This window comes from Meriones unguiculatus, chromosome 19 (genome assembly GCF_030254825.1).
Source record: "Meriones unguiculatus strain TT.TT164.6M chromosome 19, Bangor_MerUng_6.1, whole genome shotgun sequence".
In the NCBI taxonomy this organism is placed as follows: domain Eukaryota; kingdom Metazoa; phylum Chordata; class Mammalia; order Rodentia; family Muridae; genus Meriones; species Meriones unguiculatus.
In genome coordinates, this window is record NC_083366.1 from 37,482,978 (window position 1) to 37,500,417 (window position 17,440).

Below are 17,440 nucleotides of genomic sequence, written 5' to 3' on the forward strand. Positions count from 1 at the left end.
AAAGCGACTTGACCAGTTGGCCTGTGCTTTATTGCTGGAAGGGTGGGTTGCAGAGCTTCTCAGAAGCGGTTTCTGGCAAAAGTCTGGTCAGAGGTGTGGGGCATGCAAGACCTGAATGCGTTCAGCGTGGGGTAACGCGTGGGGTAACACAGGGGAGATGGTAACTTCGTTCCCTCTCCCAGTGAAGCATCTCATTCTGCCTAGCTGGAGAGACTCAGGCCCAGCTTCAGTGCCATAAAGCAGGGCCAAGCTTTTGTGCTGAGGCAGGGAAACGACTGGTCTATGCAGGCTGGACCTTACCTTTTTACTGTGCTTTAATGATGGGTATAGGGGACGTCTTTTATCAAATACTACCTGCACCTTTGATTCCCTGCAAGATAAAACTTTGAAGAGATGTTGGATTTGAAACCCCTTCCCCGCTTTTTTTTTTTTTGAGACAGGGTTTCTCTATTGTAGCTCTGGCTGTCCTGGACTTCATTTATAGACCAGGATGGCCTCAAACTCACAGGGATACAACTGCCTTTGCCTCTCCAAGTGCTGGGATTATGGATTTGAACATTTTAAAGGCCTTTATAAGACAGGACAAAAGTCATGCAACAAAAATTGTGTCCCTGTTGACTATCCTTCATGCTGTATATGGAAGAAAATGTGTATTTTTTTTTTTTTATCGTGGAACCCAATGTCTATTTACTCTTGGGATCTTGACATTATCTTTTAGGTTATTCACTTTGGTATTGAGGTACTGGGGACCCCCATCTCTGGGGGTTGGAACTTGTACACAGTTACTTAAGTCCTCTGTCTCTAGGCTTAAGTTTCCTGAACTTTTCTCTTCCCAGTCTAATTTACCACATCTGACAAATGTATTTCTCTAAGATTCCTTCATCATATCAGTAATCCTGCTCAAGAGCCTTAAGTATTTCCTCTGTGTTTGCTGTGCTGAGAATAAGATATAAAGTATTGACATTTGGCACTTGGCCCTTTGCTTCCCTCTGCGGATAAGGAAACAAGCTGCCCGAGAGCAGCTGGCCCAGGCCCAAGGTGGCGCTTCCTTCCTCCCAGTCCATTGTTCCACCCAGGCCATTGTTGGTGCAGCTTCCTAATGCCACCACTGTCCTCCAGCACAGCACCTGTCCAGGGAGAGATTTGACTGACACTTGACCTGGCCCTGGTGCTCCCACTATGCCCTTGCTGGTGCCGCTCAGCCAGTTGGAATGCTAACATTGTAGCCTGAGCTTCTGCATGGAGAGACTGTCCGCACTCACTTAAGTATTTTCACAGCCACATCCCATCTCTACTGAATGAATTGCAGCAGATAACATTTCAGGCTGTTAGAAGGACAGGGGCTTGAAGTACACCCTACCTGAATTTTAGACCTGGAGACAGAGCGCTTGCTGCTCTGTGAAAACAAGTGTACATTGTTGCATTGGGGCATTAGTAGACACTGAATTAGTGTCTGCCCGAGGAGACACTTGTTCCTTTAAGACAAGCGTGTTTGTCTACAGAAAAACACATTGTTCTGTATCTCTGCCTTTGCCATCTATTAAAACACCAAAGGGGATGGGCAGTCTCCTTCTGATTGTCTGCTCAGATCTGCTTTGTCCTAGGACAGCCCTGGGCTGCTGGAGTGGAAAGTGCAGCATCTCCGACCAGCAACTCTGGAACATGTTATCCTTTACCCCCTGCTCCCCCCACCACCCTTTTTTTCCCTTCCCCCCGAGATCAGTTTCGGGGGGGGGGGTTCAGATCGTACTTTAGGGCATTTTTAACACTCTTTTTTAAAAGCTCTGTTGTCTTTCATCTACAGACATGGCTCTGTAGCTTAGCAACCAGTGTGTCATATACTGACTGCCCCTCGTGGCTTCACTGGCCTCAAGATGGGAAAGTGAAGCAAATGGACATATGATGGGATTAATGGGGTCATGTTTTCATGCAGAGTCACTCTGCCTGATGCTTAAGCAATGGTTCTGAAGAACAGTGTTGTCTCGGAGTAGAACATCTAAAGTTAGGGGCTCCTCACCAGTGAGACAGGCAAAACAGACAGTGATGGAGAGAGGAGGTGGAGAGGCGCCCTGCCTGCTCAGGGCCAAGACTTCTAATGTCCGTAGTGTCCCTGCCTCCTGAGGTTCTCTGCTGTCACTGGTAAGCAGCAGAAGAAGGAGCATTTCTGGTTTTGACCCGATGCAGTTCTGGATAAGGCTAAGTAGAATGTTGGCATACCGAAGAAAGCAGGTTCTGGAGGGGATCCTGTCATCCAGGCCTCACAGAGTCTGAGTAGCCGAGGTAGGACATAAAGAAACACAGACCTCCTGTCCTGGCGTCTGCAAATGTCAGGGGCTAGTGCGGGCTGCAGTGGGTTGTGTGGGTAAATATGACAGCGAAGTTAGCAGCTTTCCCTCGGCCGCTTGTCATTCTTTCCGTATACTGTGTGCAGGCCCGGCAGTTCCCTGCAGAGATGTTCTTTCTGTCTCTCTTCTCCTCTTTATTTCTAGAGGAGGTGGCATGAGGAGACCTGTTTGCTGCAGACAGTGTTACCTCAAAATTCAGAATGCTTGTTCAAAACGTGTCTTATGATTGTCTGTGTTTTTCTTTTTTTTGTAACGTTTAAATTAAATGTGTTGTTTTCACATTTTAATCACACATAATTTTGCTACCCTATGATGTTTTGATACCTTTATACACTGTGTGACATTTGAATCAGGGTCACTAATCTATTTTTCTGTGTGTGTGTGTCTCTCTCTGTTTCTGGCTCTCCGTGTGTGTTGGGATAGGTACAGCTTGTTGTGCCATTATGTGTGTGTACTTGCCTATCTTTGTGTGGAGAGTCACTCTGTATAATTACATATCAAAAGCCCTAACTCCTGTGCAGCTGTGGCCTAGCTCCTCTTTTGCAACCTTTCTCTTCTCCCTCCCTCTCTCACTTGCTTTTTCCTCCTCCGCAACCTCTGGGAACCTCACTTCTGTAGGCCTGCTTTCCTATATTTCACATATGAATGAGGCCATGTGGCATTTGTCATTCTGTACCTTCTTAATTTCCCTTGGTGTAGTGACTTTGTTCTAGCCTTATAAATGGAATCATACAATTATATATATATTTTTTTCCTTAGCTGATTGGTCTTCCATTGTGTTTCGATGTCCATTCATCACTTGATGGACATTTAGGTTGCTTGCATTTTTAGCTACCAAGAATATCACCACAGGAAAAATTCGAGTGTGGATGTTTCTTCCACACATTGATTTCATTGTCTTTGGTTATATACTTACGCATGCATAGCTAGACTGTATGGGAGATGTTCTTGTAAGTTTTTGAGGAAAATCTATTAATAATTTTCCATGTAACTATATTATTTACCAATGTGTACAGTGTCCTGATTTTTCTAATCCTTTTTTATTTTAATTTTTTATTTATTCATTTTATATCCTGATTGTCACCCTCCGTATCTCCTCCCAGTCTCCATTTTATACACCCCTGCCCCCATTCTCCCCTTTCCTCCTTTGCAGAGAAGGGGGAGGTCCCCCATGGGTACCAACCCACCCTGGCACATTAAGTCACTGAAGGTCTAGGTGCATTGTCTCCCACTGAGGCCAGGCAAGGCAGCCCAGTTAGGGGGACGAGATCCAAAGGGAGACATCAGAGTCGGAGAAAGCCCCCGGTTCCAGTTATTGAGGGATACACATGAAGATCAAGTTGTGTATATGCCGCCTATTTGCAGGAGGCTTAGGACGAGTTTATACCGGATGTTTGGATGGAGGGTCAGTCTCTGTGAGCCTCAGGGGGCCAGGCTAGTTGACTCTGTAGTTCTTTTTTTTTTTTCTTTTTTTTTTCTAGTTCTTAACATTACTTAACATTACATTAGTCTTTTTTTCCCCCTTTTGGTTTTTTTTTTGTTTTTGTTTTTGTTTTTTGAGGCAGAGTTTCTCTGTGTAGCCTTGTTGTACTGGAACTCACTTTGTAGACCAGGCTGGTCTACAAACTCAGAGATCCACCCGCCTCTGCCTTCCGAGTGCTGGTTAGTCTTTAGTTACATGACTGTTAGTTATATGACTATTGGTTATATGATGATTAGCTATACCGAGCATTTTCAAAAGACTTGATAGAACACCAAGACCAGTATTTGGTTGAATGCTATTCAGTCTACTTTGCATATCAGACAGCCTAATTAAGACAAAACCATCAGAGAAGGACAAAATCTGCTGAGAATTAGAACCTTGATTTACATTTAAGAGTAGAGGATCATGATACATGATACATACATTCCAGGGTTGGTAGAATCAGAAGAGAATTTTGAATTGGAGTCAAAGGAATCCTGGGTTGAAAATAATTGGTGCCTTCCGTTTTAGAGTTTCTGGGCTTTTTAGGAAGTTCTTGTAGTGAGCACGAATGCTTTTCACCCCAGTAAAAGACTCCTGAGAGAATAAAGTTATGCGGGTCAGGATTTTAAAATTGACTTTCTAGAGAATGAGGATTAATCATCTCCTTTTTTGGATCTGCCTCAGTGTTTCATTTATGACCTGGAATATAGCAATGTAGCCATTCATTCATCAGCTGCTTACTGAGCATTGACAGAGCCCAGGCCACGCAAGGCCCTGTTTTAGATGCAGTGATAACATCAGAATATACTCACTGTTCAGTTTCATGGAGATGCCGTTCTAGGATGAAATGACATGACTAATGAACAACATGACAACATGAGTAAGTATTATGTAAAAGTATTATACACACACACACAATGTTGGTGCTTGGAAGAATGAATCAAAGAGGACTGAGTAGGGTAAAAGAGAGAGTGAGAGGTACCAGTCTCTGATGGGAAGCAGCTCTAGGACAGAATTTCTCCGTAGCCATGTTGATCTGCTCATTGAAGGGGCATGTGCTTATTAATATGTACCATTCTGCTGGAATGTACTAATATGTCTTTAGGGTAATGCAGAGTGTACTGTGACATTTACTTGTCAGGTTATCTGTTAGTCATTTTTTAGTCTGCCTGCTAGAACACCATGATGAAAAGCAAGTTAGGGAAGAAAGACTTTATTTGGGCTCTTCTAGCTCCACATGACACACGGTCATCATGGCTGTGAAGGCATGGCAGCAGGTGCACGAGGCTGCGCTGGCATTCAAGAAGCAGAATGGTCACATTTCATGCACCTACCGGAAGCAGAGAGATAACAGGAAGTGGGGCTAGGCTGTAAAACTGCCGCTCCCTACTCCAGTGATGGACTTCTAGCAAGGTTCCAACTCCGCATGGTCCGTAATCTTCTCAAACAGTGCTACCATCTGGGCACCAAGCGTTCAAGCATATGAGCACATGGGGGGTGCATTTCACACCCAACCACAAGAGGGTACATGTAAGGACTAGCTAAAACATGAAAGGGCTCAGCAGGGTATTTTGTGGATGCTATTTTTGTGTTTGGTAATAAACATTTGGCCTTTTCTTTTTCTTTTGTATTTTTGATGAGTGATTCCTATTCTAAACAGCATCAGTGGATTAGCCATTGAGTCCGTATAATGCCCTGAGGAAGCTGGGCCTGATGCCATTCCTGCCACTTGCAGCAGGGTTCCCACCTAGGGAGGGAAGTGAAGCTTCCACTTCTGGCAGACTGCTTCTAAGTGTCAGGTCACACAGGTCAGAATCCTTCCAGTCTTGACCCCCTGATGTTGGGATATGATGAACTTTGGTTTCTAGTCTTTAAAATGTATGCACTGATTCCTCAGTGTGTCCAGAAGCTGGTCATGGAGGAGAGATGGTGTACATTCAGCTCCCTCAGTACTGAAACCAGTGTTTGCTGACTTCCCCTTCAGTCTCATAGAATTGTAGACTCATTAAGCTTGAAATGAGCTGAATTTTCATCACTGTTCCCAGCCAGTCTGCTCTGTGGCCACTGCTTGTCCCTCCGATAATAAAAAGATGGCTCCCTACAGGGTGCTTGGTATTTCTGGGACAGTCTAGATAGAGATGAAAGGCCCAGTGTGGGTTTTTTTCATTGAGGGTAGGTGCATGATGTGAAATTTCCAGACGCACTTTTCTCTGGGAGGGAATGCTCATTCTGGCCCCTGACAGCTTGTTCTTTATAGAGTTTATAGTTTGTAAGTAGTGGGACTTGGCCACGAGAACAAGTGATGGATGGGCCTTTGACACACCTGGGAGGAATTTCCTACCACCTCTGTGCACCTGTTGCATTATAGCCTGTGGCGTGTTTCAGAGGATGTGGAAAGTGAGCCTCTTGGTCTCAGAGCTCCTTGGGGCTATAGCCCATGCTAGATTATCACCTTCTGGAGGCTGATCATGGTGCATACTCTGGTGGAAAGAACTGGAATGGACAGTGAAATTCAGCCTTCAGGGCTAAGGATGCCAAGGGAGGCTCTGTGCTCACAGACTGATCTGGGATCTGTTTATTCATGTTCTTTCTTACTTACTTTAAGGGATCATGTACCAAAGAAACTCTTTCAAAATCACAGCTTTGTTGAGATACACTTTGAAAAACAAAAAAATAACTATTTTAGATATGCTCAACTTGATTATTTTTATTTTATTTGGGAGGAGGGTTTACAATTTAACAACTATTACCACAATTAATTTTGAAACTTTTTTTCACATAAGAGTATGCGTTTCTGTGGATGTTAGTGTACAAGGTTTTGTGTAGACATGGTTTCAGTTCTATCTGGTTTAGAGCTTCTAGGCCATTTTCCCTGAAAGCATTTTTATACTTACTGGTTTGCTTTTCTATTTTGAGGTCTCATATTCCTATTCTTTTTTGAGTTAAGGTTCTCTGTATAAATAATTGAAAATTCTACAAATGAGAAAAGAGGAAATAATATGAATGTCCACTGCATAGACTCAAGACTGAGTTAAATTTGCTTTTGTTCTCTTTAATCAAACTTCTACTTAAAGATTTACTAAAGCTTTTCTTTCATCTTTTGCAGAATCGCAATGAAATAAAGAATGGCACTATCCTCCGATTAACTACATCGCCAGTAAGTTGATCTTAATGTTTGTCATTGAAAATTCCCCAACCTGGTCTGCTGTATGTGACTGCGGGTACAGACGGATGACAGCGAACTCGAGTTGTAATATTGTCCTAGGCAGACTCTAGAATCACAGGAGCATTCTGCCTTCCCTTTTCCACAACAGGAGGGTGACTGTCTCAAGTAAATGGATGGTGAAGACTTGAAATTTGTGGTAGTCAGTCCAGCAGCAGTTCTCACAGTATGAATGGGATAGTGGCTGTCTGATCGGTTTGGCCCATTTGCTCACACATCAGCTGACACCATTGAACAGATTCATGCAGTGAAAAAAAACTAAAGCCTACTACTGCTTTTCAAGTCAGTCTCTCTCTTGTCTCTTCTGTGTGTGTGTGTGTGTGTGTGTGTGTGTGTGTGTGTGTGTGTGTGTAGGATGGGGTGGGTGGGTGGGTATTTGATCATTTTCTAGCCTGGATCTCTTATTAAAATGTTTCCTAAAATCAGCTGAAAAGCATTGCCTGATTATCCTGTTTCCTCTCAGCTGATTCTATATAAAACATCTGAAGGTCTCTGAATAAAAGCTGCTAAACAGGATGCTGCAATATATTTAGGCTGTGACTGGATCACGATCTTTCTTATGTGTAGAGAAACTGCGTAGCAACATTAGCATATTTAGAGTGTGTTCCTCCACAGTGTGCTTCCTTGCTTTCCTGAAAAATGACATGCACAAAGTACTGCAAGTGTTACTATTTCCACACTGCAAAGGTGGCGAAATGTATATCCAGCTATCATTTTCAGTTTGTGCTGCAGCCATGTGCTAGGCTAAAAATAAAATTAAAAATTGGGAAAAGCATCTGGCTAGAATTAAAGTGTGGGTACTGCAGCTACCACAAGTTCTTCTTGTTGAAAATTACATTAGAGCCTTAAAAACTCATACGTTTTACCCCGAAACATCTTGAGCCTAAGGCAGTGATGAGGTCTGTGGACCGCCTGCTGGGCTTGGTGGGGGAGGGCATCTCCCAGTGCCTTCCTGCCAGTGCCTAGAAATTACAGCTTGCTTGTGGGTTTGAGTGACCACAAGATGAGCTGAGCAGAGCGTCCTGGACCTTTCACGGGCCTTCTTCATTCATCATGTCAAGTTGCTGTTACTTTGGCCTTTAGAGGCTACTGTCTCATTTTGTGTGTGTGTGTGTGTGTGTGTGTGTGTGTGTGTGTGTGTGTGCGCGCGCGCACACACTCCCTATTGTCTCTACTAATTATAAATCTGTAGTGAGGCTCAGCGTTTTATCTAGGCTGGCTCTATGTCAAGGAAGACCTGACTGCGCTATTGCCCTGGGCTCCCAACAAAGTTCCATACATATTGATGATGTGGAAGGGAAAAACAAAACTGTCTGGGGAACAGAGGGGACTACTGAGAGCAGGAGGGGAGAGTTACAGGGTGTGGCAAGGAAGAGTCTCAAAGCACATCATATGCTTCCATGAAGATAATCCCATGCAATAAAAAATAAAGAAAAGAAGACTCAGTATCGTGGAGAGGTTTTTTTTTTTTTCCTTTTTCTCCCAGAAAGAGGATGTATGATATAAGTTGTCCTCAGTGACAGTGGATGTGTGTTTGTCAAAGAATGATTTTCACACTCCAGGTTCTGTGACTGGAAAGACGGGCAAGGTAGTGTTCTGGGCACTGTTATAACACAGGTGTCTGCTCACAAGAGACCACCTGTAGCAGTGGCCTCGGACCAGCGGACCAGCTGTGGGACTTAGAGATGCTGATGTCCAGCCTGGCTAGTCAGACTGGGCAACAGTGTCTGAGAACTGGGCCCAGGCACTTGTACCTAAAGAAGCCTCTTCTGGTTGGGCTGAAGCCACAAAGTCTAGGTGTTACTGCACAGCGGTTTATATGGAAATGGAAAGCTTCATTCATTGCTGTTTTTTTAAAATTATTTTTATTTTGTGTTTATATGAAAATGAGTCAGACATGCCATCTCACTTGAAACAAATTTATTTATTTATATGTTTTTAGACAGGATCTTTCTATGTTGCTCTGGCTGTTGTGGAACTCCCTATGTAGACTAGGCTGGACTTAAACTCACAGACATCTATTTGCCTGCTTCTGACTCCCAAGTGATAGAATTAAAGGCATGCACTACCACTCCTGACCTAGCATGATTTTTATGTATACAATAAAAATATAAAGAAGTATCTTCATCAGATTTGTTAGGAAATATTAGAGTGCCATAAAGAACCCAATAGATGTTTTTGTACTTTTTACAAGAAGTTTCTTTTCTACAGTGGTTGACTACTCCCTGCAAATAGATAACATACACAATTGTATACAAACATGCATATAGCCATGTATACATGATTGTACACATGGACACATGCACACATATGAACTCAAACAAACACACAGTTTAGTTTTACGTGAGGCCTACAGTGTGTGTGTGTGTGTGTGTGTGTGTGTGTGTGTGTGTGTGTGTGTGCATAGCTGTGAGCTCCAGAGCAGGCCTGCCAGCTTAGAGGAAGCTGAATAGTGCCTCTGTCTGCCTGCTCTGGTCATAACCAGAACCTGATTCTGTGAAGTCATGCATCTCGGAGCACAGTTTGGATACATTCCTGTATCTCCAGGTGATTCCTCGTGGATCACTGCTCCTGAGTCAAGCCCAGAACCTTTCCATCCATCCACCATTTGAGTGGCATGAAGTGAAATTTGTTATCTGTCCTTGGAAAGTACAAGGAAATAAAATTTACTATCTGATATGGTCACTCATACAACTGTTAAACTCCTCATTTTGTGCTCAGCCTGGAAAATCAGAACCAAGGCCATCTCACTTTAATAATCAATGGTTCTTTTCTCTCAAATGTAAAAACACTACAGAATCATATGAAAAAAATAAAATAAAACCGAGCTTGCAATAAAGAAAATTGTCATTAAACATAAGTTACATTTTAATTTGCCACATTTGGCTATTTATATACATATATATGTAGATACACACACACACACATATATATATATACACATACATACATGTATGCATGCATGACTCATATATATATATATATAATTTATTTAGCAACATTTTTAAGATTCCAATCTGGTACTGTTCCAGATTCTAGGAATGCTAGTTATCATGTCTAACATATTTTTCCTGGAGCTGGTTTGCTAATGGACATATATCCTTGTATACATGTACCCTGTCTTCACAAATGGTTATATATTCCTACACTGACTTGTGCCTTTAATACTCGTGTCAAAAGATATACCTATTCTACCTCACATTTTCTTGGATCTTGGTTTACAGTTTTACTTGTTTTACCCCGTGTCACATGCTGAACAGGAGCATCTGGTGTGTGAATGTAACTTTGAGGTCTCCTATTCAGAGTAGAGGACATCTGCTTCAGATGTCCAAATGCATCATTTTAGAGAGGCACATCATCCCCTAAGAAGCCTCCAGCATTCTTTAATCCTGGACAACAAGGGTGTTATGTTCTGTCACCTCTTCTCTCCCTACCTCCTTCTGTCTTCGTCTTATTCTTCCAGAGGTCTTTGTCTATCCCTCCAGACACGCCAGTCATGCTTTCCCTGTAGAGCTTATGCACTCCTTGGCGCTTCTGCCTACTGTCTTCTCCAGACCCCGTATGCTTGCCTCTGTCTCACCTCTGCATGGATGGCACTGCCTTGGGCAGCCTGTTCTTGGATCACCCCATCTAAAGAAGTCACCAGTTGTTTTCTGTCACAGCTCTCCATCTTTCTGTTTCCCTTTAGCAACACATCATTATTTTTTTTATTCCTATGATTTCACAGTGTCCTCCTCTCACCCCAAGGTGGGCAAGTCCTGCTTGTTGCTGTCTCTCGAATATGCAAGACTCAGAATAAAGTTTCCAGAAGTATCTGTGAGTCAGAATATGAGGATTATGAGGGCTAGCTTTGCTTTGAAATAGATAACATTGAAAAACTGCCTGAGAAGAGTTAGGAAAAAATTGTGTGCAATTGTTTTGCCATTAATTGATATCCAGACCAGAAATTTCCTTCTTTGAAAACCCAGTTTGATCATGAAAGATTTTTATTCAGCTTTACTCTATGAAATGAACGTTTTGCATCCATATTGTTTAGCGATTGGAGAAAATTAGTACCTATCCAGTCTCTTCCAGTGCCAACTGCACAGAAGCCGCACTAACAATGTCCTGTCACTTCCATGTAGGATTTTTATTGGAGGAAGCATCTGGGACTCGCATGTATAGAGCCCCTTTCCTGGCCAGCTCGTGCTGGAGGTTCCTGCTCAGCTGAGAAAAACAATCTGTCACTTTGTGGATTGCAGGGAACCTTTAATGTAATTCCATCACAATTCCCGGATGGATCTCCTGATCAGAAAATGAGGTCAATTTAAAAAAAAGGTGAAGGAAAGTTCACTGCCTCACCTGGCAGAGCTGACGTCACAGCTAGCAAGGAGCTTTGTACTAAGTCTCACTGGATTGCTTCAGTCCCACAAGTCCTCCTTGTGCCCCGCCCCACCCCTCAGTGCTTTACGTAAGTCCTGAGATGAATATGAAGACTTCCCAAATGCAAACAAGGGGTCCAGGGGGAGGGTACAACACTGAGCTTTAAGAAGAGTTGCCCCTTCAGTAAATTTCAGGGAAGGAGCATGGCCTGCCTTAAGGAAAAAAACATCACTCAGAACCAGTTTGCAGAGAGGTCTGTCCCAGAGGAACATACAGGGCCTCCCTTCTCCCTCATCTCTTCCCATGCCCCCACCCAAGTCCACTGATAGGGGAGGTCCTCCTCCCTTTCCATCTGACACTAGCCTATCAGGTCTCATCTGGACTGTCTTTAATTGTCTTCTTCTGTGCCTGGTAAGGCTGTTCCCCTCAAGAGGAAGTGATCAAAGAGCCAGCCTATGAGTTCATGTCAGAGACAGCTCCTGTTCCCTTACAAGGGAGTCCATTTGGAGGCTGATCTGCCACAGGCTACCACTGTGCAGGGGTTCTAGGTTATCTCCATGCATGGCCCTTGGTTGGAGTGGCAGTCTCAGAAAAGACTCCGGGGCCCAGATACTTTGGTTCTGTTGTTCTCCTTGTGGAGCTCCAGACCCTTCCAGGTCTTTCTATTTCCCTCTTCTTTCATAAGATTCCCTGCACTCTGCCCAAAGTTTGGCTATTAGTCTCAGCATCTGCTTCAATACCCTGCTGTGTAGAGTCTTTCAGAGGCCCTCTGTGGTAGGCTTTTGTCTTGTTCCATTCTTGACTTCTCTGCTCAAGTTTTGGTGGTTATTCCTCTTCCGTTATTTTAAATTAACTAACTCATTAGTTTACCTTCAAGTAGGGCTCCCTCAAAGGCATACCAATGGATGAGAAGTTGTTGCACAATCCCTTCTCAGAGAAAGGTCTTTGCTGACAATTGCACAACTTTAAAGGTATGGGCAGGTTTTCTTCTTGTGCAGTATAGCTGGAAGGCCAGCCGGGAAGGATGGGGGGTGACTGGGCAGCAGTGTCAGCATTGCATGCTTTCACCATTGCTGCAAGATACGCAGTCTGGTTGATGCGAAAGTCATTTCAGCCTGGGATTGGGAAGAGGCACTGTGGCAGCCCGAACTTGTTCAGCAGATGTTTCTAGAGACCCCTATACTGGCTTTCTGATCAAGAAATTGTGTGGATGAAGGTTACGTGGTTTTAGAAGCTCTCAGGGTCAGGTGTTCTGGAAGCGTCTGTTGAATGTTGTTCTGCTGAGTGACATATGGCTTTGGCCTGTTACCTGGGAATAAGTTTCCATCCTCCATCCCTGTCCAATATCTTTGTTCCTTTCTGATTTTTGCCATCGACTGTGATGTAATGGGAAATCCTGGTACACTCTGGCTACATGGTAATATGTGCTCTTCTGTTTGGGTTCCAGAACAACTCCTTGGGATTCCTTGTTGTCTTCCTTCTCTCCACAGGGGACTGCTCTCTCCCCCTACTTTATAATCCTGCTTTAATTGGAGAACACAGGTTGTTAGTTGTTTTGTAAGTAAACTCTGTTCAGCAGTGTTAGCTGCTTGTTGATATCAAATACCAGGTTATGTATGCTCTTTCTGGTATTGTAATGATATACTTGAACCTGAGTAATTTACAAAACAAGGAGTTTGTTTAGTGTGTAGTTCCAGAGGTTCAAGAACTTGGCGCTACTGTCAACTCAACTCTGTTCAGGCCCTCACTGTGGAAGCCACGGTAGGGAGTGCTATAACAGAGAGAGGTAAGGTGTGAAACAGGAAGACAGAGTGTCACCAGTCAGGGACCGGAAACAACCTTCCCACCAAGCCTCCCACTAAGGTCCTACCACCTCTTGACTTGCCCATACTGGGGATCAATGTCCCAACACATGAACCCCTGAGGGATAAATCACTTCAAAACCATAGTGCCCCCATCTTTACAGTGTATCTTTACAGTGTATCTTTACAGCTATATCTTTACAGTGTCACAAACATGAAAGGAAAAAGCAAATGCCAGGGAAGACCGAGGATGGCACTACCTTCAGCCACTGTGGTTTGCAGTTAAATAACTAAGTGGATAGGTCGGGTGTAACTTGTCCCACTGCCTGCCCTACCTAATGGCAGATCCCGGCAAACTTTGATAAGAAGAATAAGGCAGATGCATCCTGGTTCTCTGAAGTTCAGCCCTGCCACCCATCTCCACTCCTCTCCTCTCTGCATGCAGCACAGAAGGGCAAAAGCCTTAGCAAGGAGAGCATTAATTCTAGGAAGAGCTGTTAATTGGACTTCTAGTTATTTTGTTTCAAATTCATACAGTAAGTAGCCAGTTCGTGAGAAACACATGCTGTTGGGAACGGCAAAGACTCATTTGTGTGTCTAATGAAGCTTCTGAATGCAGGCAGTTATTACTCAGAGTTTTGACTGAATGGCTAATCATGATGTATAAATTTGTGTAATTGCTTAACTAAGCAAGTAGCTTTTTGTCACTTCTAGATAATAATTTTATTGAAAAAGTAAACAACCTCCCTTTCTCTCCCTGTCTGTCACACCCTATCAGTTTGCAGGCTTTAATATTCATGTGCACTCGCCCTTGTTGTTCATTCTTCCATAAAATGGGCCCTGTTATTTTCCTCCTGGAAGGAGTGATGGAGCACTGGAGGGAGGAGTCTTTCCAGTGGAAACCCGCTGTTGAAGTGCCCTGTTTTTATACACTATGCTTCTGGCCTGTGCATATTTATTTCCCAGAGGCTCATTGATTTTTGTGCTATTGTATTCACACACACACACACACACACACACACACACACACACAAAGACAAATTGATAGTATGTATTATCTTCATTCTGTTCTTTTGTTTGTTTGTTTGTCTCCCCCAGGCTCAAAATGCCCAGCAGCTTCATGAGCGAATACAGTCAGCAAGTATGGATGCCAAGTTGGAAGCCCTGAAGGACTTGGCCAGCCTCTCCCGGGATGTTACCTTTGCTCAGGAGTTCATAAACCTGGATGGCATCACACTCCTCACTCACATGGTGGAAACTGGCACTGAGTAAGCAGCTTTTGTTCCTGTGCCTCCCTCTGTCCACTCTACAACTATGTTGTCCACTTCCTTCCCTGTTCTGGCAGTTTCCAGCTTTAAAGAGGAGACCTTGGCCAGACTCTTGAAAAGTGGCTTGAACACATCTTCAGATCGTGGGTTTGTGGTTTCCATAGCTGTGTCCTCCAGACACATGGTGGAGCATGCTCAGAGTCCCTTAACAACTGAATTTTTAGGGTAGCGAGGAAAAACATTAGGTCATTGCCTTGAAAGGCCTAGCCCACATTAAGACTGTAATTCTCTAGACTTTTAATCCCTCAAACTCCTTGCTTATCCAAGGGAATGTCCTTCCTGTGCTTGGAATAAAAATAATATGATCATATGCTTTAGATTATATTTAGAGCACTCTTAAAATACCCTTTCAAAGGAGCACTTTAATAATTAAAACACGTAATTTGAAATTTAAAATAATAAATATTGAGTACTTACTGTATGTAGAATGGTGACAATTGGCAACATTTTTTGAATGTGAACCTTGTCTTCCCAGGAATTGTTGAAGATGATTATATAGTCAGAATTTAATTGGGTATTAATTCCTGCTGAGGTCAGAAGGCTAGAGGATGGGCCAATTAGATCTTAAAAGGCCTAGGAGGTGAGGCAGGGACTGAGGCCTAGAGGAAGATTTTGTTGTCATAACAGAGAAGTGGGTTAGCACTTCTGGTAGAGAGCTGACCATTTTTGGTGAAGATGGTTGTCTCTGGTGTGATGGGAGAGACTAAGAAACAAGGCTGGTCCAGCTTCCACATGTGTGCCATCATCAGGTGCCAGCTGGAAGGAAGGGGATCAGAATGCTTGCCTGTGGGGTTGGCTGCTGGTGGCATTGACAGCACATGGTGATACTGATATATTTAATAACATGTTGGTACACTGAGAAGGAGGAAGGAGAGGAACAGTTACTGAGTCCTGGGCTTAAGTCTGGTCATGTGACTCTCCCTTCCATTCTCATTGATACATAGAACAAATGGATGATTGTACACATTGGAGACCTGTCTGGTTTCCTCCTTTGTCCTCTCCCTTGCTCTCTCCTTCCTCCCACTGTTGGTGTCATTTAATCTTTGCAGTTAGCATTTGAAAGATCCTTTGTTTCTCATTCAGGAACGGTAGGTTTTACAACAACACCAGCATCTCCGTCTCATAGTCTCATACTGGTCTTTCGAGTTTAGGATTGGGAATCTTGTCTTGTAGACAAGTAGAATAAATTTCTAGAACCAAATAAAAAAATCAAATAAAAAACAGGAACAGCAACAAGTGCTAGTGATCTGGACAAAGGCCACTGTAGCAGTGCCCTTTGGTGTCTGTTGAGTTTTCTGTGATGACTAAAACTTCCCTCGAGACATGGCGGAGTTTGAAGGAGCCAGGAAGAAATCGAGAATGAGTTGGCCGCAAGGGGTTTGAGCAGGAAAATAAAGTGACTCCTGTGAAGGAAACCTCACATGAAATGCAGGGTGGAGTGTTGCCATAGCTACCTTTCTGTTGCTGTAAGAAAATACCCGGCCAAAGCAGCTTTCCAGCTGGAGAGATTGCGCAGTGGTGAAGGTGCATATACCACTCTTTCAGAGGACCCATATCAGGCTGCCCACAACCAGCTATCAATGCAGTCCCAGGGAACCTGGGACCTTCTTCTCGCCTCTGAGAGCACCACACTCACAAGCGCACATGCCCCTACACAGAACACACATATATACCCAGTTAAAAATAAGAGTAAAGTCTTTTTAATTTTTTAGAGAGATGCCATTGAAGGGAGAACAGGCTCATTTTGACTCAGTTCCAAGATAAAGCCGTCGTGGTGAAGCAGCGGTGATTGCAGGGATGTGAGGGAGCTGATCACATTGCATGTACAGTCAGGAAGCTAATGTGGGAATGCTGGTGCTCAGCTCACTCTCTCCTTTTTGTGCATCCGGGCTCCTGACTGTAGGAGGGGTGCCACCCACAGTGGTCTTTGTATGAGTCTGATCACAATAACTCTTGAGAGGCATGCCCAGTGACCTGTCTCCAAGGTGATGATGAAGCTCATCAAGCTGATGTTGCCAATCACAGCCCTTCATTTTGGTTTCCAGTGAGCAGCAGAGAATCCCTTTGGAATGGGATGAGTATGCCCTTAACCAGATGGCCACCAGTCCTTCCAAGACAAGCAAGCCTTTGGGCCTTCTGCTTCAGACCCAACACATAATTAGGAGCACATTATAAATTAAAGTATAAAGCTGTCGTTATGTTTGCTGATATTTTCCAGTGCTGGCCGTTTATACATCAAGGGGGGATGTTCTAGTGCCAGTGGTGCTCAGAGGAAGTGCCTCCTTTATATATGCCTAGGTATGTAGACATATCTATAGTTCCAGCCCGATCGTGTGCACACATCTGAATTTGCAAAGATGGCAATAGTAAATACAAATTGAATAGTAAGGGTCTCCAAGTCAGGGCTCCATGTGTGATGTATCATGAGTACAAGGTTGTGGTTGGCCACTGTGTTTGGTCAGCGAAGCCTGCATATCCAGACCTTCTCTATTCTAGTTCCCTGTGGCTAAGGGTACCATCGCACAATTCCAGAGACTAGCAACTTAAACAACAAAAAAGCCCCTTCTCCCACTGTCCTGAAGGCCGGAAGTTGTCAGGGGGAGTTGTTTCTTCTGAGGCCTGTCTTTACCATACAGATGCTGACTTCCCTCCTGTGTTCTCATGTGCCTGCACAACCTAGCAGCTCTACATATTCAGCTTTGCTCCTTTTAAAGAGACACCTGTTTGGTGTCAGATGGCCTTATTCCAAACTAATCAGCCCTTTAAAGGTACCGTCTCCAACTGCAGTTCTATCCTCAAGTACTAGCGGTTGCAGCTTCAACATGAACTTTGGGCCTCCCCTAGTCCAGCCTGTAAGAGTCATCAAAAGACCACGACCACTTCTGTTTTATGAGAAAATAGCGTACAAACGGATA

The 17,440-nt window shown here is 43.7% G+C and overlaps 1 protein-coding gene across 4 annotated transcripts in view; it reads left to right on the forward strand.

The window, feature by feature from the left end:
* Positions 1-17,440, forward strand: part of Elmo1 (engulfment and cell motility 1) — a 521,602-nt gene that overhangs the window by 142,134 nt on the left and 362,028 nt on the right. For all 4 annotated transcript variants that reach the window (XM_060372629.1, XM_060372632.1, XM_060372630.1 and 1 more), the window contains exons 5-6: positions 6,917-6,967; positions 14,296-14,465. In XM_060372629.1, the coding sequence (XP_060228612.1) occupies positions 6,917-6,967; positions 14,296-14,465 (221 nt within the window). The remainder of the gene's footprint in view (positions 1-6,916; positions 6,968-14,295; positions 14,466-17,440) is intronic.